A 24,584-nucleotide genomic window follows, 5' to 3' on the forward strand; every position below is an offset into this window, starting at 1 on the left:
AATGTATTCCTTGCCGGCTCTGATTTGTAAGAATTGTTGTTTTTATGTTTAATATAATCTACAGATGACAAAAAAAAAAAGGTCTGAAGAAGAACCATTTTCATTTCATAGAACCATTTTAAACAATTTATAGCGCCATCCAGACAGTCCTTAAAGCAATCCACAACTCAGAGAAACGGCCATATATTCCGAGGCTTGCCAAAGTAGTAACGAAGAGGGAATATACCCAACACAAAGACGATGATTAGCACAACACATACATCCAAAGGCACTGAAGCTCAATAATCTCCAGATTCATTATCACAAAACGGGAAACTGGCAAATGGGTCTAAAAGGCACAAATTTCTATCATCAAAATCTCACATCACATTTCCACAAAAAAATAATCTCTTAACATGACTGAAATATTTCTACAAGTCTACAAATCCATATGACCGTTCTATTTATTTATTTTTTTGTTTTCTATGGTCTTTTTACAATCCTGGAACTGTTCTGAGAACTCCTTTGTCAACCTACAATCTATTTTCAAAACATTACAGAAAGAAATCAAAAGCCCTACACATAAGGGCAGATCACCAAAAAAAAAAATAAAAGAAGAGGAAAGATCGAACAATAAAATCCAGACGAATCTCTTTGAAGATCAGATGAGAGTTGTTGATTCTGATAAACTCTTTGGTACTTTCTTCTCCAGCATTGAGGTTCCTTTGAAGACTGTAAGCTGCACTTCCTTTTGGTAACTCTGCAACTGCAAAACACCATTGTAGTTACCATATTAGTACTTGCTAAACCAAACGTACATATGCCTGATTCTCTTAAATTACTAACATTCTAAACGAAACATCACTCCACAAACCTAATAGGTAATGATCCGAAATCGAAAAGTTTCACTTACTTGCTGCTCAGTCATCTTTGTAAAGCCAAACTTATTTGTCCATATAGACTCGGCTTCTTCAGCTGCTGGAAGCACCAGGTTCTCAACATTTAGAGAAGAAAGAAGATTCTCCACACAAGCAAACAGCCCTTGGAAGTAGCCCTACATACCATTTTCACAATAACAAGTTTTTTAAATCCATATATCAAAACAAAGGAGACAAATGGGTTGAACATAAGCTTTACCCTTCCTTGGTACTCTCTGCTTGTGGCTACCATAGGAAGTTCAGCAACTTGCTGACCAAAAATTCTCAGCAGCGCAGCAGACACAACAAGAGAACTACATGCACATCATGAAACAAAGCAATTAGCAAAGGAAACATAGAAGTAAGAGGAAAAAAAAAAGAAATAAACAGAAGGAAACATACTTTACAATCAGGACCAAACAGTACATTCCTCCAAACTCCTGACCTGATATATTTCTCCTGCAAGTAGGTCATAAAAATGACAAGAAAATCAGCTACTGACAAACATAGATGCTGTATCAGAGTTTATCACGTCATAACTTACCCATACACCATGACAGGAATGAGATCACGACCAGACTTCGCAACAATGGGATCAAAACATTCCTAGAAGATTAGAAAGACAAGAATTAGGTAACATGTTTGTTCTACGTTTATCAAGTTCAAATATGAAGCGAGAAATTGACCAGGTATATAGCCTGAGAGCACATCTCTAACAAGTAATAACACAAGATAATTGGAACACATCTGAAGTCAAGACATACCCTGAAGATAACAGCCGCTCGTGAAAGTAAAGGCAGATGCTCTGGGTACCGACTTTTTCCACTAAGTATCCTCCATTCGACTGTATCCCCATCCTCCGTAATTATTCCTTTTTCTCTGTCCTTTCTGCGTATCATGTCTGACAAAGGTCCAGGAATAGTTTGTGGCCCACATGAAACAGAACTCTGAACTGCCGTGTGAATCCTGCTGCAGCCGTTACAGCAGAACCATTTCTCTTGCGGTATTTCCTACAGCATAAAGGAAAGAGGTTGAGAAAAGTTGCATCTCGTAAGCACAATCCAGAAGAAGACAGCCTTACATAACTTACTTTTAAATCACAGAGCCCATTCTCTCTCAGACAACCAACATGGTACTCTTTCTCACACTTCAAAAGAAATGAAGAGCACTGTTAGAAAAGGCTAAACTGGTAATGGGAAGAGTTTGAATAAAAAGAGATCAAGAGAGCACCTGGTCACATAGAATGACAGTCCTTTCATCAAATCTTCCGATGCTAAAATCATGGGACCTATCAACAATAAAAAGAAAGTGAAAACCGTAAGCAGCAAAGACCACAAAAGCACAACATATATAAAGGAACGTATAGGTGGTATGCAACAAACCTGCAGAACACGCAGCCTCCAATTTCGCTTTCTGGAGCTTTAACGACTCTAGACAGTCTTATTAGTATAGGCTTAGAGTTCCCAGAAGGACCATTAGCAGTAGCCTTTTTACTAGATACAGATCCATCACTGCAGCTCGAACAGTACCATGTACCTTCAGGCATAGACTGAAATTTTAAACAAGCTGCACATGAAAAGAAAAAATGAAGGATCAGAAGCAGAGAATAACACGAGAACTGATATCTAAACTGAATTAAAATCAATGTATCTAATCTCAAAAGAAAATGCTTTATGAGAGCTAGTTTAAACTTCCATATGCTCCATGATTAAGGAAATCATTTTGAAAGCGGTGCTTTAGCAACTTTCAGTAATATAAAAGAGTAAACGAGCAAGAGTAATATACTCCGTCAATATCTTACCAGTATGGAATGCTTGAGGGCACCCAGCACAAAGCAGCAAATCTCCACCATCCCCACATATAGAACACATGTCATCACTGTCACCGGTTGTGATGATTTGTCCATTTGCCAACGACAAGGCTATATCATGCAAAGACAGTCCGGAAGAGATAAAGATATGACGATAGCTGCAGAAGGATACAAGCACTTCAGATACGCATTCCAACAATTAGGGAAAAGTAACATAATTATTGGATAAAACTTACGGTTGTCGTCTACCAGCCATTCCAGCATGTGCTTCGAATTGCGAAGGACTAATCTGTTGTACAGAAATTCATAACAAATTAGTAAAACTATCTATGAAGTTCAAACTGAGTCCGGTGGACACGGTCCACATAACCACTAGATCCATTACTTACCTCTCTGTTGCAGCAGCTACATACTATACCATTTCCTTGCTTGTAACCCGCTAGTAGTTTCTATAGAGAAAGCAATTGTTAACTAAGCTGAACTGAATGTCAGTGAAAATATTCCATTTGTCATAAATAACGAACCTGCGTTTTCACATAGTAGGCCAATTCAGTCCCGTCAGGTAACCCATTGGGCATAAACACCAACCGGTGTAAATCATTGTCCCTGTAAACACAGTATTGTATCTTTTTCATTAATGTCGAATTGTATTTATAGAATTAAATGCTAACAGAAAACACAAGAATTGAGGATGATAAAGAAAACAACACAAACCTTTTTCTATTGCTTCCTTCGGTAACTTTCTTATGGCAACCCGTACCAGATACATGAGAAGTAATCCTACAGTATTAGCGACCAAATCAATTTCAACATCTCCTTAGATACTTGTCCTTAAGGACCATAACTGGCACCTAGATTAATAGTAATTCAATGTAAATGAAAATTTTGCTGAGAAACATACTTCTTCTTTGCTATCCGTTTCGGCTCATATAACGCGTCTGTTTCATATGTTTTCTCTCGATAATAATGATTTTCCAGAGAGTATGGAGTAAGGCTCTGACTTTCATCATGAGATTGACCATTATAACTGCAGTTTTCAACACGAATAGCTTATAGACAGCAACGCAAAATGGTAGGTTTACATTAACCAAAATACATTAAAACAGAACACGCACGTCACTACAGGATCCAAGTATCACTAACTATCAATTCTAAAATAAATTCCCCAATACAAACAAGTAGTAAAGCTGATAGTACCTGACAGGGGAATGTTCGATGATACGGTTCCTGTCAGAAATACTCTGTTGGAAACTTGCTGCAAGAAAAAAGAAAACAGATCAGGCTCAGCACTTCTCTACTTTAGAAACTTATCATCATGATTGCAAAAGTAAAATCAACAATCTAGACACCTGGCCATCACCTTTCCAAGCTTGTAAGCCCTCCTCACACAGAGCAGAACCAGCTACATTCCTTATCACATCCTCGAAAACACAGTGAGGAGCAGTCTTCAGCTCTTGAACTATGCTATAAACCGCCCTTCCGTTCTCCAGAAATATATGATTATTAGGATGCTTAGTTTTCGCACCAGCGTGCAGCTCAAACTCATACGCACTTAGAACCCTTTGCTGCATAACAAAGTACAACACTATGTTACAACTAATCATAGAAACAAGAAGCCTAATAATAATCGCGTAGAGAAAAAAAAAACTCACTTTGGAGAAATTGCAATTGGTACAGCCACACAAGTAGCCACCGGAATGGATTACCCCCTGAAGCTCTCTCTGATTGCAAATCAAAGTTACAAATCAGCGAAGATGAAGAAAAAAATGTCTAAAAGTTTGAGACTTTTACCACTCGCGGGAGTGAAATATACTTGACCGGAGCACCGTCGAGCATACCCGTCGCCAAAAGCTTCTTCACATTAGACGGGTAGCTGCTAGTAGAAGCAACAACCTTCTTCTTCGGCAACTTCGGATCCCATGCATGATCATCCTTAACCGCAGGCAAACCATCAAACTCCTTCTTTTGTTTACTCAACTTAAACGTGATCCTCGTGACTCCCGTGGAGCTAAGATGCTTCGGAATCTCCAGCACAAACTGCTCCGACGGTTGTTCTTCGTCGCTCACAGTCTCTTCGGACCCAAAGTCCTCACCAGAACCGGATTTAACCGGGTGGAACCGGGAGGTGTTTTCCACGGGAGAAGAGACGGGGTTCGAAATCTCCGATACGACGTCGTCGTTGGAAGGCTCCTTGGCTTGTTTCTTGTTGGGAGACTCTTCTTCTCCTTGGACGCAAAGTCGCTCCCTTTTCAGCACGGCTCCTTCCAGAGAAACTGCTCCTTCTTCTTCTCCCATGACTCAATACCCAAAGATTGCATCCAATGGAGAATAATGATTAGATCTGAGACCAAGCACGATTCCACTAGAATCACGTATCCAAATCTGTAAAACTCGAAGCTATCCGATGAGGAGACGGATTCAATGATCAATTTCGTTTCCGGAAACGAAGAAACCAGGATAAGGAGCGATGAATCGGACGAGGGGAGAGGGCAATAGCTTTGGAAATCGAAAGTTTGCGGATCTATAAGATCTGAAGATGACGGTACGGAACTCGAAAGGGGAAGAAGGAGGAGGGAAAATTAGGGTTAGGGTTACGGCTAGGAGATAAGATGGGAGGGAGAGAGAAGGAAGTAGAAGGAACGTGCAAGGCGGCAACGAACCAGAAAAAAAAAAATAATAACTAAAAGCTTTCTTTCTTAGCGGTCCACAAATTTACTTTTCAAAGCTTTAGGAGAGAGAGAGAAACAGAAAAACTACTGGATTTTTTTTTTATTAGGTAAAATCTTCTTTTACTTTTTTTTAATTAGACGACAAAATAAGAAAAAAATAATCAAAATTAAAAAAAAAAATAGAAACTGCCTGGGCGTTACGCGTGCGCTCGGCTTAAGCCTAGCGCCGAATGAAGAAATCAGAATTTTGTAGGAATTAATCGGCGATTTCTTTTGGTTATATAGTATATAGTTGTAGTGAAATACATCGAAGTTTACTTAGTGTAATGGTTGAGACTTCTTTTAAGCAGGAGATAAACTAGGGTTCGATACTGGAAAAAGGCAATATTATACGATTTTTAATGTTTACGTTAAATGAAGGGTAATTCTGTCATTTATATATCATCTTCTTCTTTACACTTTAGGTTTTCTGCAATTATAAGCTCGACGGCTCTCCCATTTTGATGAGCTATAGATCAATTTTCTTCATTTTTTTATGTTTTCATGTAAACTTTACAAATCATATGTATATTTGTCGATTCAAAGGCCGAAATGAATAATAACTTAAGATTTTTCAGAGATCCGATTTTTTCACCAAATTGACGAAATTCGCCACGCTTGATGGTCGGATTACGCTTTTCCGGCGAGTTTACGGTCCTAGGCGGCGCGTTTTAGAACATGGGAGTTTTCATTATTACACCTTGTACCTAATCTCTTTACTTGAAATATTTACCCTCAGAGACACAAGTTGAGTTTATAATATCATTAAAGGACACATTGTTTATTGAGCACACTTTATCATGTTAGTTTTACTAAGATAACCCTCAACCAACTGACATCTTCAACTAACTAGACATCTCATCCTACTAACCAAACTTGTTACCCAACCCAACTAACCAAAGAGATTCCTAACCAAAATCGAAATCTGATTTTTATCTTTCTACAAAATCGATAACTTTTTAACTTTTTACAATAGAACTTATCTCTTCCTGTTTCTTCACAAATTCATCGCCGGTGAGATGAACCCTAATTTCTTTCTCTCCCGATTGTTTCTAGATCCAGAAATCAAAACCTGAAATTGGACCCTAATCGACTTTCGGAACCCACGTCTCTTCCATTGCTCTTCTGTTCTATGAATCTGTATTTGGGTTTCGCGTTTCCATCGTGAGCGATCTCTGTATCCAAGCCTCGAAAAACTGGACAGCTGCGCCTCTACCGATTCACAGATAAAATCCAAATGGAAGGTTAGATCCCGCTTCTTAAACCACTTGATTCTGTCTGTATGTAACAAACCCTAATTTTTGACATCTTGTTTATTACTTTGCAGAAAACGCAGTAGATCTCCGTCTCCCCAAGAGGCTTTTCGCAACTGATAAATTCCCCCGACACCGTCTGAATATCTACTCTAGGCCGAACATTCTAGCTTTCCTCCGACATGTTCTTCGCGATTCTCCAGCGTTTCGTAAGATTGGAGAGTCTTCTTTAGGAAAGCTGTTTGATCTCCCCACTCGTCAAATTCCAGTTTCATGGAAGCTTATACACAGCCTTATGTCCCGTCAGTTGCTCTGCAATCAAGAATACACGCTCTGGTCTGTGTTTGGTAAAGACCCCCTTAGATTCAGCCTTGAAGAGTTTGGGACCATAACTGGCCTTAATTGTGGAGGTTTACCAGAGGGTTACGAAGCTCCTGACCACAACCGCAAAGGCGCAAACAAGCAGAAGGGGGCACAGAAAGATCTGTTATGGGAGCAGATTGTTGGCAAGTACAACAACATCACCATTGCAGACTTAGCTGACGAGCTTGAGAACGACACGCAAATGGATGAGTGGAGAAAGATCCCCCTTGCCCTCATCATCATTGTTGATGGAATGTTGATAACCTCCCAACAGACTCACCGCCCAACGCTTAGGTACGTTCAGATGCTGGAGGACGTTGATACTTTCCTCGAATTCCCCTGGGGGCGTGAATCTTTCGTGCACACTATACGCTGCATGAGACCACCTAAGTTCAACAAAGGCAAGCCCGTTGACAACCCAGTTGATTTGCTACGTCTGAAACTCAAACAAGAATCATTTCGTCTCACCGGGTTCCCACTAGCGCTGCAGTTACTCGCTTTCAAAGCCATACTTATGTTGCAGTCGAAGATCCCTGCTCCTCAAAATGAGCAGACAATAATGGACCTCACTCAGCCTAATCTACCAAACCATCCTTCGATTGAACTAGACTCAGTTTTACAAGTTGAAGATAATCCCACTGTAAGATGTAGCTCTCCTCCGTCATATTTTTTCTTTTCTTTCTTAGTTAGCAAGCGTTACTTATGTGTTCTGTTTACTGCAGCTGCTTGTGACACCACTTATCCCACTCGTGAGGGGACCACAACCAATGTGGGGGTTATGGTCCAATGAGAAGACATATGATAAGGTGACATACATGGAGCAGCTGAAAGCCAACAACCACTGATTTTCTAAAACTATGTGGCCCGGAGGAGATTGCTTGAAGCCTCTATTCACGTTTACTCCAATACCAGAAGAACCAGTACACAAGAAACACACTGTTCCGAGGAAAAGAAAAGAGCGATACAGAACAAAGGAAAAAGACTAGAGCAATACAGAACAAAGGCCCATTACACGCTTGCAAGCTGCCTCGACTTCAACCCCCGGGCCTACCAACGAGTTGTTGGAAGCCAGAGTCATCACATTGGAAGCCAATGCCACCGTGATGGAAGGCAAACTAACCATGTTGGAAGCAACTGCCGCAAAGTTGGGAGCATCCAACGAGCGTCTTAAGGAAAAGTTAAATCGCAAACGAAAAAGGAGCAGAGCTGGTTCTTTATTTCCACAGTTTGTTGTCAAGCATCGTCGCAGGAGCGCACCTATGACACCGCAGAACAATGATCTGCCCGATCACGACCAACATGTTTCTCCAAACTCTAAGAAAAGTCAGCTCAACCAGGTAACAATTCCTTATGCATAACCACATAGCTAACTACAAAAATTATTATATAATCTTATTATGATGTTTGTTATTTTCAGACGACGGATGGTTGTTTTGTGGGTTCTTAATCTCTTATTCTCAGTCAATACCGGGCAGCACATCTTTCTTCTCGACGAAGTGATTTCAACAATCTCGGAGGTCCCGACCACGACCTCTCGCACCACAACTCTCTTGACCACAACTCCTCTCATCAACACTCCCTTGTCCACAACTCCCCTAACCAACACGCCAATGACCATCAATCTTGTGACCAGAACTCCCCTCACCGCCGCTCTCCTAACCATTGCTCTCCTAACCACCACTCTCCTGACACGAACTCACCCCAAAACCGTTCTCCTAACCACTGCTCTCCGAACCACCACTCTCCTGCCAACCAATTACCTCATCTCAACTCTCTTGCCCACGACTCTCTTAACACCAAATCTCCAAACCACCGAACGGAGAGCCCTTCATCACCTGACCATAATTCTACTGAGCACACTATCTCCCTAGGCCACCCCTCTCCAAACTATCACTCATCTAAACATGTCTTTCCAGCCAACGACTCAGGCCTGCCCAGCTCACCTATGATTACTCTATCTGACCATGTGTTCAATACGCCCATCTCTCCCACCTACCGGCCCCCTCCTCACGCCGCTCTCTCCCCTCAAGTAAGTCATTCACAACAGTTTGCTCCAATAGCTACTTTACCACAGTTTGACGCTACCCCTCTTAACCAACCAACCTCCCAATCGTCGCCTGCTCACAGTCTAACATTAACAGAACCTGATACCGCCCCACCGGTCTATGATTCCTCAGCCCTTCCATACACCCCTCTACCACTATTTACCCCCACACCTACTGACACTACGGCACCCACCAGCTAACCCAACAAGCCCGCTGGGTTTTCTACCCAATGCTCCACGCCCAACGCTTTCGCTGCAACTGCAGTTCTTAAAGGGTCTACCAGTACGTTCTCGCAAACACCCAGGCGTCTGATCGATGAAGTAAATGTCACTTTCCTTTGTTGGTTGTCTTCTAATAACTATCGTCATTTGTGATCTAACTCACTTATTTACTTGCTGCAGGAACAAAAGATAGATCACGGGCCAGGAGAACTCAGTGATTCCTCACCGGACAAGACAGTACGCAGGGTCGTCGACGAACTCAAAGTATTGCTTCTCAAACTTCCTCCCTTTTCCTCTGAACTCAATGTATTGCTTCTCATACTTGCTCCCTCTTCCTCGAGCTTATATTGCAGGCACAGACGAGATACCTTGATGTTTGCGAGCTCAGTGACTCATCACCGGCCAAAAAAAATACACATCATTCTCCGTCTGACGATGAAAAAGCCCACGCCGAAGCATTCATCAACCGCCCTGATTTTCCTCATTATCTTCTTATCACACCTCCGCCAAACGATCTCTGGGACATATTCTCAAAAACATTGTCATAAAAAAAAAATGTGTAAGTACAACGCCATTTCCTTCCTCTGAACACACTTTTTCCTACTCTACTAATATGGTTCTGGTATTTCTCAGTCAGGTTCCACGTTACACCTTCAAAACTAGATTTTGACAACCGGTTCCTTCTCCAGCTAGCCACTCCCTCCCAATGGACATACTCGCTGGTACGTACCTCTATAGTTATTAATATCATGATTCTCCATCTCCCCTTTTCTCACTCATTCCATTCTCCAGACTCGCTGGTACGTACCTCTATAGTTATTAACAATGACCGTTGTTTCCTACAGCACATGGTTGTGCTAATGAACACGCTCGGCGTCCGTCACAAGGATGTGCTCCTTATGGAGAATGCCTCATTTACACCGCCCACCTTGACTTCGTTGATGCAGTCCAAAGATCGCCAATTCCAAGCTGCAATAAAAAAGACAAGATTCGGTGGGACTCTCGACTAACAAAACTGATCTTGCTCCCTTGTCAAACATGGATGAAAGAAGTTCACAAGGTCTACACTCCCATGATCTGGGCCCATAGGCACTGGGTGGGGCTAGCTATCAACCTCGTTGCTGGACATGTCGAAGTTCTTGATTCACTACCTGATCTCAACAACGAGGACGTTGTTCTAGGTTTCCTCAAGCCCATTCTGCAGATGCTCTCCTATCTTATACGCTATGTGGCAAAGAACAACTCCTGTGATCTTTCACCTTTCACATATCAGCGCAAACTGGGCACATATCAAAACATCAGGTCTGGTGGCTGCGGCCCAGTTTGCATGAAGTTTATGGAGCTGCATGTTTATGGTGACCCATATCCACACATGAGCGGGATCACATATGACAATGTCGACAAGTTCCAACAAAAATACGCAATGGTAGCGTATAAAACCATCGTGCTACCAGCTTACCACGCCACTACCCCTCAGTAGTCTTCTCACCACAACTTTCCTTTTTTGCTTCAGGAGGCACCTTTTTCTGTGTTCTACTAATGTGTCCTACTATGCTAAGTCTCAGACTTGTACTATTCCGGCTAGGACTTATTATGGAGATTTCTTTATTATGTAACCTAATGTCACCTAACTAGACTTTTTGTTGGAGCTTTTGGTAATTAATTAACCTATGTTTTATTTCTACCTTTGTCTTTATAATCCAAAAACACATTGATCCTTCACTAACACCTAACCACAAAATTTAGACTCCAACATCAAGAACCGCACAACCAATAACTAACCACAAACTCCTTTCCACGGTCTTCCTCGCATCCCTTCGTTGAGTACAACCTGACCACAACTTTCATAACCACATATCTTCAAAGTACCAAGCAACCAACACATAACCACAACCTCCTGACCACGGTATTTCTCGCATCCCTCACTCTTGTACAACCTGAACACAACTTCATAACCACAAACATACGCACCGATGACTTAGGGTTCACCACCTAGCCACACGTTCTCTAACCACAAACCTCCCTAGCGAATGCAAACTTCCATTCAACAGCATATAAGGTTCTTGCCACATTCGACTAGCTCATACCAATTACACAAATAAGTCTTCCCATGAAGAAAGGTATCAGTAAAACCTTTTCGCAAAGTACCTGATCCAACTTTAGCAAGTACTTCTTTACATGAAAAAAACTAGTAGCAAGATTTTTTAGGTTTCAGACAGTATTAGCTCTAAGGTCTACACTGCTTGACTTAGGGTTCACCACCTAGCAACACCTTCAAGTAGCACACAACCAACACCTTACCACAGCCTCCTGACCACGGTCTTTTGTCGCTTCCCTCCGTTGTGTACAACCTGACCACAACTCTTTTGCAAATGTGACTTATGGTTCACCACCTAATCACACCTTCTCTAACCACAAACGTCCCGTGCGTATCCAAACTTCCATTCAACAGCATATAAGGTTCCTGCCACATCATAGCAAATGCACAAATAAGTCTTCCCATGAAGAAAACTAGTAGCATGATTGTTTTGGTTTCATAGAGTATTAGCTCTAAGGTCTACATCCGGTTCTAGAACCAATTTTAAGCATGTTGTACCTAACAATATTTTTAAATTGCACCATAACTAGTATGCAACAATGGTCTTAATTGCTTCAACCATCTGCTATTAAACATTAAAAAAAAAAATTATGTCACAATATCACCACCTAACCACAACCCCACTAACCACCACCGTGCAACCAATACACAACCACAACCTACTGACCACGGTCTCTCTCACCACTTACACGAATAAGTGGTCACATGAAGCAAGATATCAATAAGAATTTTTCGCAAAATACCTCATCCAATTTTGTTGTAACCTCTTTCTCAACTTGTTAACAAAACCAAAACAAAGCCCATAATCGATAAGTTCAATATGCCGGCCCAGATATGATAATCCACGCAAATATCAGAACATCTCTCCCGAGTCTCTCTCTCTCTCAGGTATCATCCCTTTCTTACATTAGCAGCTTAGATTGACGGTAGAATCGACTTGTCTAGAACGTTAGCTTATATTTTTTCCTGCTTCAGTGACTGCTGTAAACAATGGCCGATCCAAATGGCCCCATTGCTAGTGTGAAATGTAATGGTTCAGTCGCGAAGGTGCACAAGGGGCCCCACGGGAAGTTCTTGATGACGAACAAAGGGAAAGTCCTTCGAAAAGCACAGTGGTCAGTGGTATACCACTGCTAACATTTTCTTAATACATTCAACTTTTAACACACAACTTTTGATTATATGGTTTTTTACGTTTTTCTTTGCAGAATAATGATCCAACAGATGTCTGGATGGACATAGAAAATTGTGATCTCCCAAGAGATCTAGATCCTAAACGGATGTACGACTGCATCAAGGCCGGGTTGAAAGAACGCAATTACACAGGAGAGCTCACCATCAATGCTATATTCGCGAAGACTACACAGCATGTGACTCTTAACATGGTGTTAAACCTGTCAGAAAATGGTTGCAGAACTGTTGACATGAAAATGCTCACTTCATTCCTCATCTTATGAAAATATGCTGCTGACCATGAGTTTCTGTGTTTCAGATACAACAAATGATTTAGAGTTCAAAGATGCTGCTGACAATGAAATCAATACGGAGATGCTGGCGTTTCTCGAACTTCATAGGAACCAACATGGTCGCAATGTCATGATTATGAGTGGCGACCAGTTTGCCATTGAGACACTCGGTGTATTCAAAGCAGCAGGCTTCAAGACCTTGGCTGCTTGGTACTTTCATGCCAAGAGTGGTAAGTCGTCTTGTTAGCATCGTCCATAAAATAAATGTTTTGAGATGCAGTAACTAACATTTACCTCTATCTCAGGATTGGATTGTGACATTCGATAGACCTGTCATGCCAGAGCCTTACATGATGAAAGTTCTTCAGCCAGCTCAGAGAGCAGGAGCTAGGGCGTTATTGGTTTTGAGAAGGGAAGAGCAAGTGTATCACCTGTGTATTTCCTGTGCATTGTTAAACGTTAGTTGCTGTTTTTTGGTTAAAATCTTTATTTCTTTGTTAAAATAATACAAGTGGTAATCATGTAGCATGAAGAAGTATCTCTAATATATGTATTGTTTTTAGTTGATTAAACACATGAATTCGAACCAGAAAATTCCACCTTCAATGAGCCTTGGATCGTGTAGAATGTACGTTATCACAAGTGAAAGAAAAAAAATTATATATATGAAAATGAACACCCAAATTCCCAACTCATAAATTTTTTGATAAACATCTAATCTATGATAATAATATTTCAATAGAAAAGTTGTTGGAAAATATTTTTCATTTGTGTTTCTTTATTATTCCATCTATAAAAAATATGGTTTAGGGTTTTTGAACTCTTAGATATTCACAAGTTTGTGACTAACCATTTTTGCTAATATGTAAGCAAATTATTTTGAAATGTTAGTTTTTGTCAAAATGCTAAGTTGGCAAATCTAAACAATCTTTTTAATCAAATGGAGATAATATGATGATAAAAATGAAATTTGGGAAAAAGTGTAAACGTAATAGCTTAGATTTAAATCTTGTCACATACTAAATTAATACAATAACACATTTAAGATTTATGCGAGATTTATCTATGTTTCTCCTCAAAACAATTGGAAAAATGTCTTCTCTTTTTATGCAGTGATTATGTTGCATTGTGTCCTCGTGGTTTTTGTGGTAAGTATATTATTGCATAATCTATATAATCTATATATATATATATATATATGATCAATAGTTAGATACAAAAACAATTAGCATGTTCTTGTTTGAATCTCAAGACTGGTTGTGAGGTATGATTTTCTAGCCAAGACACTGGATTACATCCATCAGGTTCTTTTGCTTGCTCAGAAGGGAAGAGCAAATGCATCGCATGTGTATTTCTTCTGCATTGTAAAAACGTTAGCTGCTGCAGTTTTTTGTTAAAATTTTTATTTGTTTGTTAAAATAAGACAAGTGGTAATAATCATGTAGCATGAAGAAATATCTCTAACATGTGTATTGTTTTTAGTTGATTTGAGTTGATTAAACACACAAATTTGAACCAGAAAATTCCCCTTTCAATGAGCCTTGGATCGTTTAGAATGTTATCACATGTGAAAGAAAAAAATTATATATATGAAAATGAACAATCAAATTCCCAACTCATAAAAATGTTTGATAAACATCAAATCTATGATAATAATATTTGACAATATTTTTCATTTTTGTTTCTTTATTATTCTAGTTGCAAAAAATTATGGTTTTGGATTTTTGAACTTATAAATATTCACAAGTTACCATTTTGCTAATATGTAAACAAGTTATCTTGAAATGTGAGTTTTTGTCAAAATTCTAAGTTGTAAATCTAAACAATCTTTTTGATCAAGAGGAGATAATATAATGATAAAAATGAAATTTGAGAAAAAGAAAAAGTATAAACGTAATAGTTTGGATTTAAATCTTGTCATGAACTAAATTATTACAGTAACACATTTAAAATTATTATCTATATCTCTCCTTAAAAAAGTCAGAATTTATCTACGGAAGGATCAAGCAAGGGTTGCAAAAATAAAAATACATGAGACACGCTGCAATCAATGCAATGTTTAATACGATCACAGAGCATATCTCTCTAGATATACTAGCAAGCATGAAAGATATTATAAAGCAGACTTGGAACATTGTAAGTAAATTATCACATCATCTTATCTTACACAACAACCTCTGTGTTTCTCTATTCACCTAAAAACAACACAACAATAAGCTAATTAAAGACTTAAGCTAACTGAACATGTGTGTAAAGGAGATGAAACCCACACTCCTATGAAGAAGGACCAGTCTTTGACTCTTGACCGAATCTCTCTTTGCTTCTCTTCAACCTTCTGTAGATACTCATTCAACCTATTCTTAGCTCTTGCATCTTGCCTCTCTCTCAAATCTCAGATCTCTAGAATCAGTGTTATGAGTGATTTTTATGATAGGAGGCAAGCAACTAGGTTAGTGAGTTTATATAGTGTCTCCCTCAACCCTACACTAATAGGCTTCGAAATACTAAGGCCAAAACATGACCTTATCCCTAGAACAACTAAGTGCAAGATGCAACTTTTAGAAGTGAGCACTTTAGTGCTATAGGTAACTTCACAGATTTCCCTACAACATAAAAATAAATCCTGAAGACGTGTTCCTGGAGTGGGCACTTCACTACTGTAGGTGAAACACATACCAAATGCACATAATCAACACCATCTAGATAATTTTAGAAGTTTAATCAATATTTGAAATCAGCAACTGAAAAAGTATTTAGTCATGTAGTATTAGCAGCTGATTACTGGAGTGTGCAGATAAGAATCAACAACAGTTTCGGAAAGCCGTATGCAAATTGAAATGCAAAAGTATTGAGGTATTGAAGAATGGTTCTTGGTTCAGCAATGCTTTCGACTTGTTGGAGAGAGGACCCACCGGATGGGGATGTGGGTTCTGCCATCCAGGCTAAGCTGCTCTATGTTCCCGGTGAAACTCATGAACAGCTTCAGTATGTTGAGGAAAGGTAAAACGGTACAACCGTTGATGAAACACTGTTCCAAGCGTACATCCAAGCTGGTGACATTAAAGGAACCGTAATCTGTAGCTCTTTATTGGCTAATGCCATTGATTCGCAGAGGACTGAATCAGATCCAAAGTTTGGAGATTGGTGCCATTAGGATGTTGAAAATCAGCGGTTTTTTGCAGCCGCCTTATGCATAGCATAGCTTTCGTAGATATTCTACTTATTATGAGAAGCCATATTCTTGTTCTTGCGACTCCCTGCACTGACCAAAATGTACCTCATCATTCCACCAGCTGTCCAATACCTCTGACATTTCTTGCATACCAGTTGTGGTAACAGAGCTTGGTCTCCATGCTGTTGCATCGCAGGCAAGGCAGAATTTTTCGGGTTTCTTTAGCTTCGTCTCTTGAGAGTAAGTACCATTCTATAACAACTCTTCATGCGTGTTTGTAGCTTTAGGTGTTTCCGTTTTCTCAGTTTTAATATTGGTATACTCATTATTAGATTCATCCCTCAAGACTCTTCCCCGTCACTCTATCTTTTTCTTCCTGGCATAACATAAAAGTTGATTAAAATAGTAAAATCACTATAAAATATTGTTCATGCCAAACAAACAGCAGAGAAAAAACAGACTGTTTATCTGGAAAAATCAACAATGAAGCTCAACTCAGAATTACATTTATTGGTCTTTATAGATATCAGACACAGATTCTGGAAATTTTCAGAATCAATAAATAATAATCACAATTTTAAGGCTTCTGAAATCAACAGAAGAAGGAACGTATGATTTAATTTCCTAGGCAATTAGTAAAAAGGTGAAACCCTAAAAGATATTTAGCAAACCAATATTGAATGACTCATCTAGTAAGAACCTTTTTTAACAATCGAGATTTACAGTTTTCGAACTGAAAAGAGGTGAAAACCTAGAATCACACCTAACGTATGACTGAGATAATTTGGGTATCTGGAGAAACAATGAGATTTGGAGGGGTCCGTAAACAATGAGAGGATGATTTTCAAGTGAAGAAAGCCAACCTTTTATAGGTGTAGAATAAACCGGGTTGCAGAAGGATAACTCACAATCAATGTCAGATCGTGCTTCACGTTGGTATGGAGTTAAGAAGGCGATAATGGCGCTAAATCTGTAACGCGAACAGTTTCGGTTGAGTAGAATAGAAGGCCAAACGACTCAAGTGGAGACAAAGAAAGAGATTCTTCATATCTATGATAGTCATCCAAATTTCTCGAAACACCATGGACGTTGTGTGAGAAAGCAAAAGAAATTTTTTAGGTATCAGACCTAGAGGAAGAAGACGAACCCTATTTGCGGCGTGAAGGTGGTGAAGAGTAAAGGGCCTCTTGGTTTGGGGTTCTAAATTTTGTTATTATGGAAAGCCCACAATTTTCCCTTCTTTTTCGTTAAATGAAACGCAAAGTATTGAGGCAGAGGACACGTGGCGGCGCGAGAGAAGTCGACTTTCCTAGGTGGATGCTGACATGGACCCCCTAGGAAGAATTGAAACAGATCTTTATAATAATAGATATTACCCTTTCTATTTGCTTCTTTATTTTTTTTTAGTTATTTCTTTCCCCTTCAATTTTATTTCTTAAATAGTTTTTAAACTATATAAGAAATCAATTTGAAAATTCAGTTGAAAAGCTAATACATATAACACGATTTGAATTTTTTTAATTAGATACTTTTTCAAAATAATATAATAAATAATTATTAAATTTTTCGTCATACAATATATAACATATTGTCATTTTGTTATATCCGTTGGTATTTTTTAACAATCTATATTTTTCTTTTACAGTTGTTATATGCTGATTTTGTACTAGTTCTATACTATTTTCAGAAAATCAGATTCTGAAAACTTAACATGTATTCAAACGTTTATAAGTGTTTTCTACACATAAATTTCATTCATTACTCAGTCTAGTTTAATTTTATTTTAAAACTATCAATATATTCTTATATATTTTATAGAATAATATTATGTATCTATACTATATCAAGAAAGCAGAATAATAGTCAAATGGTATAATAACCTTCTGTTTATAGTAAGAAGGTTAAAATGAAAAAGAAAACAGTGATTTTAGTTATTCACTTCATTTTCTAATTATAGATGCTATATTCTATTTACAACTTTGTTGTCATAGCTTTCCTAATAACATACTAACTTTTACTCAAAATAATCACTCTTTTTTTTTTTTTTGCTAAAAAATAATCACTCTTTATCCTAGCATTTTGCTGATATCGATTTAAATAGAACTTTAAAACAATTATAATAACTTCTCATATTTTTTTGTAAATTCTACTGACGCATACTAGATTCTGCAAGTCCCTCGTGTAAGTAAGACCAACATTTCTGAATTGTGCAACATTGGAATTTATTATTTGTCAGACTTCTCTATGTTTCCATCCTTTCTATGATTAACTATAAGCAATCATTTTAGGGAATCATACGAGTAATTAAAATTTTGTGTTATATGATGATTTTTAAACACCTTGATGGTGACCCCCTTTGTAGAACCACACACATAGCCATTGAAAATGAATTAGACAAACTGCTCTTGAAAATTGAACACTTTTCTGTGTAGAACGCTCTTCAGCTCTCTCTCTCTCGCTCTGTTTTATGCGTCAAATGTTTCAGTTTCACCTTAACACTTGTTGCAAGTTTGTAATGGTCAAAGCAACCTGTGCTGCTATATTACAATGTTTATACATTCATATGTGTGTCGGGTTTAGTCTCTAATCAAAGCTCAGATTACTAGGCCATTAGCATACCCATACCCGAAGACCCAAGAGTTATTATATAAATAAAATATTTTTTAGAAAAAGAATAATTAATCTTGGTGGCACCGACAACCACCAAATGTCCAACCACAACTCCCATGTAAACATCATAACAAAACAACAAAGAAGATCTTCCTTCTTTCATTGTATGAAAAAAAACAATTAGAAGATAAATAGAGATGCTATCATGAGTCAAAAGAATCAAATGGTCATGCTATCAAAATTATATAAAACCATGTGGCTAATGAAAGAAACATAGATATTTTCCACAGGGAAAAAGAGTTCTGTAATGATAGGTGCGTTTGTAGTAAAATAATGACGAAAGTGATTGTTGCAATCGAGATTATAAAAATGTTGATTCCACATTTAGATGAATTTTATTAGAAAAAAAATAATAACATTTTTCTATAGCATTCATCTCTTTTAAAGATATTTTCCATAGCATTTATATAAAATAACATTTTAAATAACATACATATGTCAAGAAAAATCCATTTTTAAATTTCTCTACTTCTGAAAATATAGATGTAAATTGGAAATGATGCGAGTGTTATTTTTATTTCTAGTTTTTGTTAATTTCACCTTACGCAAAAATTTTTTTTGACTTTAGTCGTCGGAAAAAAAATTGGAAGACAAAACAAAACTTAAGTTAGCGAGAAGCACTTTCCATTATTATCTCTCTTCCCCAACTCACAATAATAACAATGTTCAATAATAATACCATAGACGCCGGAACCGTTGTCCCGACTTCATCTGCTACAGTTCCATCCACCATCTTCCCCGGCACAACCATCACTTCCAACTCCACCTTCATAATCATCGGACCTCCTCCACCGTTCCCAGCACCTCCTCGCATCATCGACTTCACTCCTATCAAACTAATCTTCGCCGTCGTAGCAATCGTCGCAGTTCCCGCCTTAGTTTACTCTCTTTTCTTCACCGCCCCATGTTCTTCCCGCCGCCGCAACTCCTCTTCCTCCTCCCGCCACAGCAGCTCTTCCTCCGACGAAACACCTCATGTCACCGTGGATGTCCCACCGGCCGAGAAAGACGCCGCCACCGTCGTCGCGTCTGATCCCGGAAAGAAACTCACGAAAGAGACTCATTCAGAGGAGATCGGTAACGAATGCACCGTGTGTAAGTCGGTGCTCGCCGTCGGCGAAGAGATCCGACAACTAAGCGCGTGTAAGCACGAGTTCCACGTGTCTTGTATCGAGGAGTGGCTCCAAACTCGTTCCAATTGTCCTAATTGCAGAGCAGACGTCCCCGTTAAACCGACCGAAGCAGACGCTAACGTTAACGGTAACGTGAATCGCAGCGGTGGCGGAAACCGCCGAGTTTCAGCGACCAATAGAGATGACGATTGGCGTCGAGGTCTACCTGATGCTTCTAGTCCAGTTTGATTTATTTTTTTATTTTGTAATTTATTTTTTCGATTTCATGATTTTATATTTATTGGGACTGTAAACAAATTTACGTTAAATCTTAAAAAAAAAGTTCCTTACTTTAATTGTTTTTGGTTGCTTGTAATGAGCATGGAAAGTTCTTGAGACGAGTAACTTTTAACTAAAAAAAACTAAGAACCGGCTCTTAAATAAGAGTTTTAAAAGATGGTTCTTACCTTTTTTAGTTAAAAGTTAAGAGACGATTTCTTATATTCCGTTAAGAAACTTAGTCAAAGAACCTCCCAATAATCTATGTTCTAACTCCGTAAGCAACAGTGTGCGTAAGATGTGACGTTGACTCTCGACAGCTCACAAAAACGCACTACAGCATGCTCATCCTACGGCGTATGAAGATCCCATGACAATCGTGCGGTTCATATTCTTCCACGAAAAACAATCGAACTTTCGTCTCATTCCCGGCGATTTAAGCGCTAGGCGTTATCCCTTTGGTCCTTGTGGGTTTAACTTTAACACCCACCGGAAACCATCCGGTGCTTCCTCCGGTTTAATACTAACTATGTTTAACGTCAAGTGGCGGGTGGCGCTTAGAGTTTTATGTTTCTAAACATGCGTGGCCATGTGACATTGGTCTGTAATTTCCATTGCGAACGATCGAATTTATCCCTCGCCGAGAAACAATTCTTTTATAGGACTCGGTCCACAGAATATCTTCGAATTATTAAAAAAAATAAATAATCATATGAACTTTCTTCCAGATCCATTGTGCTTATAGTTAGAGTATCTTTATCACGGTTAATTAAACCCGTTTCTTCTTTTTTTTTTTGATTAAACGAAAATTAAAAAAGAAAGAAAGCGCAAGAGACGTGTGTTTTGTCTCGTGAAGGAACGCCTCCTGGTGGACGCGTGTCAACAAACGAGATGGTGGAGGTTCGGTTACGCATTAAACGCGTCTCAAACTTGTCTTTCTTTCTCTCTCTCTCGAAAACTCTCGACGAAGGCGATATGTTTGGCGATTTGATCGATTATGCATGTGATTGAGCCTCTTGTTGTTATGATCGGTTGTTACATGTTGATTCTCGTCGAATCTTTCTCTCGGTGGTTCTCCTCGACGGCGCCGGAGCTTTCACCGTCTCTAATCGAAAGGTAATCCGGTTCTTTGTCTCATGCATGTGATTGATCTCTGTTCAACTTGTTCTGATTGCAATTTCTTCCTTTTTTTGGTTTGTTCGGTTCAATTTGGTGTATCGGTGGCGAGGGAGGTCTCTTCTACGGCGCCGGAGCTCTCCTCGACGGCGACGGAGCTCTCCTCGATGGCGATGAAGCTGTCTGTCGGTGGCGACAGAGCTCTCTCACAGTGGCTCTCCTCGAATCGAAGGTAAAGCTTCTGTTGTCTCATGTTCTGATGAATTTTTTAAAAAAATTCATGGATCAAAATCGATTTGTTGTATGGATGGATATAATTTGATAGGTTTAAAAATCACTGATTAAATTATTTTGTATAAGTTTTGACTTGTTGTTTGAGTGTGTGGGTTTCTCAAATACATTGTTGATCAAGTTAGTAGTCTCTGACTTCCTGTTTCTCTGTTTGTGTGTTTTCAATCTCAAGGATCCACGGTGCAAGAGGAAGACACTTCAAAGCAGAGGAGTGCAAAGCAGAGTAATACAGGTAAATGTCTACGTCTGTCCAATTTATTGAGCGCCTTGATGTCGAGTTAGGTAGTTAATGTTCTGCTTAGTGATATATTATGGTTGTGTTAGTAATAAATATGTGTAATGGCTAGGTTGATGGTTAGATAGAAAGTGTGGTTGAAGTGTGATAAATGTGTTAGGTTGATGTCAACTCCATATAGTGTTTCATCTATTTAAGATAGTGTTCTTCTCTTTCTCTCTTCTGTCTCAGCTTCTTCTTCTCTTCCTTCTATCTTTCTGTCCGTCTTCTTTTCCTTCTTATTTTCTTTCTATCTTTCTGTGTCATTCTCGGGAATGGATTCCAATCCATACCGGCAGAGTACTAACTATGTTGATCTCCTTACGAGTCAACATGGTGTCTTTAGTTCTCCATCGCAAGTCCCTGTCTTTGGGACTCAAAGAGCTGAAGCTTCAAGTTGCCCTCAAGATACTACTGCAGAGCGTAGGGAACGCATGATGTGGACGCCTGTAGAAGATATGGTGCTCATCAGCTCCTGGCTTAACACAAGCAAGGATCCAGTAGTGGGAAATGAACAACGGTCTGGGGCATTCTGGAATAGGATCGCCGCTTACTTTGCGGCAAGTCCCAAGGTTGCAGCCACTGAACACCAAGAATCAACTCATTGCAAGCAGCGTTGGCACAAGATCAATGATCAATTCAACAAGTTCTGTGGGGCTTTTGAAGCAGCAACCAGAGAGAAGACAAGTGGGCAAAATGAGAATGATATTCTCAATAGAGCTCATGAAATCTTCGTCAACAACCACCGAAAAAATTTATTCTTGAGCACGCTTGGATGGAGCTTCGGAATGATCAAAAATGGTGTGCCACTGCTACATCTAAAAACGAAGGAAGCGCTAAAAGGAGGAAGTTAGACGAGGGTTCACAGTCTGAGACTTCACACGCACATGAAAAAATGACTGAGGAGGAGCGTCCCCCGGGTGTTAAGGCAGCAAAAGGGAAGAACAAGAAGAATGTCGAGGGGAAGGAAATGCTGTCATCGTTTCAGACTATGTGGGAAATTAAACAAAAAGACTTGGTCTCGAAGGAAAGGCTATCAAGAATGCGGATACTTGACCGCTTACTTGCAAAGCAAGAACCCTTAGATGAGTTCGAAAATGCTCTAAGGAAAAAGCTCATAGCTGAGTTGTTGTCTAACTAGTTGAAGTATGGGTTTAAGAGTTTGTGTTAGTTGAACTTGTTGTTGTTTCACTTGTTTTAAGAGTTCGTTTAAGAGTTTGTTTTAGTTGATCTTTATCTTGTCGTTGTTCCTCTTGTTCTTGTCTTAATATATGAACTTATTAATCTTAGTTGATCTTGTTCTTGTTGCTATTCCGCGTGTTTATATGATCTTATTCTTGTTGCTGTTCCGCGTGTTAATATTGTTCTTTCTTTCTTGGCAGACTGGAGCATTGGAGCGTGAGACAAGAGAGACAGTGAGTCACGGACACACATGTGAAGGAAAAGACAAGAGAGACATTGGAGTGTAGCATAGCTCATGTCACAGACACACACTTTATTGTGTATTGTTGTATCACATGTCTATCTACCAAGTCTTGTATGATTTTGTATATCACGGACACAAGTCTTCAAATGTTGTATAAATGAAACCTCTTCTGCCTCTCTCAATATCAAACCGCCATCTAAAGTCTTTCTATCTCTCTCAAGTTATCTCAAGTGTAATCACTTTCGCAAGCTTCTCTTTTATAAACACTTAATCACTTTCTCCCTTCACAAATTCTTCTTAATCTCTCACTTTATAAACACTTCAACACTTAATCACTTTCTTTCTTCACAAGTTCTTCTTAATCTCTCACTTTATAAACACTTAATCACTCTCTATTTAAACTCTTTTTAATCACGTTAATGGCTTCTTCTTCTTCTCAAAACACTTTGGATGAAGCTTTTGATGATACATTTGATGATACATTTGATGAGCTTTTTGATCAACATTTTGATCAAGCATTTGAGAATTTTACCATTCAAGCTACTCAAGAAGAACAAAGAAAAAAAAGAAAAAAAAGAGTTTATATTGAAAGACATCGTGAAGAAAGGCATAATCGTTTATGGAACGATTATTTCAGTCAAGCTCCAACGTATCCTCATAATTTATTCTGACGACGTTTTAGAATGAACAAGTCATTATTCATACACATTGTGGATCGACTCTCCAATGAAGTTTAATATTTTCGGGAAACAAAAGATGGTCTCGGAAGGAATAGTCTCTCTCCATTTCAAAAGTGTACCGCCACAATTCGTGTCTTGGCGTATGGTTCTGCAGCTGATACCGTCAATGAATACCTCCGGCTCGGTGAAACAACAACTCGGTTATGTGTTGAAAATTTTGTGGGAGGAATAATATATTTGTTCAGCGAAGAGTACCTAAGAAGACCAACACCAGCTGATCTTCAACGTCTACTTGATGTTGGAGAGTATTGTGGCTTTCCCGGGATGATAGGAAGCATCAACTGTATGCATTGGGAGTAGAAGAATTGTTCCACCGCTTGGAAAGGGCAATATGTTCGTGGTTCGGGTAAACCAACAGTCGTTTTAGAGGCGGTTGCTTCGTATGATCTCTGGATATGACATGCGCTTTCTGGACCTCCAGGTACATTAAATGATATCAATGTTCTTGATCGTTCACCAGTTTTTGATGACATAATAAATGGTCAAGCTCCGAATGTCACTTTCTCTGTCAACGGACATCAGTATAATATGGCTTACTATCTCACCGATGGTATTTATCCGAAATGATCAACTTTTATCCAATCTATTTGTATATTACAAGGGCCGCAAGCAGTTTTATTTGCTCAGCATCAAGAAGCTGTCCG

General features: G+C 39.0%; 4 protein-coding genes across 5 annotated transcripts; 3 read left to right on the forward strand and 1 right to left on the reverse strand.

Moving 5' to 3' along the window:
• Positions 1-417: 417 nt before the first annotated feature.
• LOC106342612 lies at positions 418-5,395 on the reverse strand. 2 transcript variants are annotated; one of them, XM_013781599.1, is made up of 19 exons: positions 4,498-5,395; positions 4,359-4,427; positions 4,067-4,271; positions 3,922-3,961; positions 3,608-3,736; positions 3,421-3,486; positions 3,231-3,312; positions 3,096-3,155; positions 2,943-2,995; positions 2,698-2,864; positions 2,279-2,462; positions 2,127-2,184; positions 1,987-2,043; positions 1,661-1,906; positions 1,441-1,502; positions 1,299-1,355; positions 1,117-1,210; positions 893-1,033; positions 418-745 (listed from the first exon to the last, which is right to left on the reverse strand). In XM_013781599.1, the coding sequence occupies exons 1-19, from the start codon at positions 4,999-5,001 to the stop codon at positions 641-643; spliced, it is 2,379 nt and encodes a 792-aa protein (XP_013637053.1). In that variant the 5' UTR covers positions 5,002-5,395; the 3' UTR covers positions 418-640. The 2 variants fall into 2 exon arrangements, with proteins under 2 accessions (XP_013637053.1, XP_013637052.1); XM_013781598.1 differs by having other exon boundaries at positions 3,608-3,733; positions 3,904-3,961.
• Positions 5,396-6,651: 1,256 nt separating this feature from the next.
• LOC106339147 lies at positions 6,652-7,875 on the forward strand. The gene is made up of 3 exons (XM_013777951.1): positions 6,652-6,658; positions 6,742-7,670; positions 7,753-7,875. Exons 1-3 carry the CDS (start codon positions 6,652-6,654, stop codon positions 7,873-7,875), a joined length of 1,059 nt encoding a protein of 352 aa, XP_013633405.1.
• Positions 7,876-19,241: 11,366 nt separating this feature from the next.
• On the forward strand, positions 19,242-20,116 carry LOC106340578 (RING-H2 finger protein ATL33-like). The gene has a single exon (XM_013779430.1). The coding sequence runs from the start codon at positions 19,365-19,367 to the stop codon at positions 20,061-20,063; it is 699 nt and encodes a 232-aa protein (XP_013634884.1). The 5' UTR covers positions 19,242-19,364; the 3' UTR covers positions 20,064-20,116.
• Positions 20,117-22,049: 1,933 nt separating this feature from the next.
• LOC106339148 (glutathione S-transferase T3-like) lies at positions 22,050-22,628 on the forward strand. The gene has a single exon (XM_013777952.1). The coding sequence runs from the start codon at positions 22,050-22,052 to the stop codon at positions 22,626-22,628; it is 579 nt and encodes a 192-aa protein (XP_013633406.1).
• Positions 22,629-24,584: the final 1,956 nt, after the last annotated feature.

This window comes from Brassica oleracea, chromosome C4 (assembly GCF_000695525.1).
Source record: "Brassica oleracea var. oleracea cultivar TO1000 chromosome C4, BOL, whole genome shotgun sequence".
Lineage (NCBI taxonomy): Eukaryota > Viridiplantae > Streptophyta > Magnoliopsida > Brassicales > Brassicaceae > Brassica > Brassica oleracea.

Excerpts from the sequence above, each read along its gene's own strand:
- LOC106342612 (XM_013781598.1), bottom strand. The coding sequence starts at position 5,001 with ATGGGAGAAGAAGAAGGAGCAGTTTCTCTGGAAGGAGCCGTGCTGAAA. Across the intron at positions 1,503-1,660 it reads GAGCGGCTGTTATCTTCAGG|GAATGTTTTGATCCCATTGT; the intron begins GTATGTCTTGAC and ends CTAATCTTCTAG. Across the intron at positions 1,034-1,116 it reads GCAGAGAGTACCAAGGAAGG|GGCTACTTCCAAGGGCTGTT; the intron begins GTAAAGCTTATG and ends AATGGTATGTAG.
- LOC106340578 (XM_013779430.1), top strand. The coding sequence starts at position 19,365 with ATGTTCAATAATAATACCATAGACGCCGGAACCGTTGTCCCGACTTCA.
- LOC106339147 (XM_013777951.1), top strand. Across the intron at positions 7,671-7,752 it reads AAGTTGAAGATAATCCCACT|CTGCTTGTGACACCACTTAT; the intron begins GTAAGATGTAGC and ends TGTTTACTGCAG.
- LOC106339148 (XM_013777952.1), top strand. The coding sequence starts at position 22,050 with ATGGATTCCAATCCATACCGGCAGAGTACTAACTATGTTGATCTCCTT.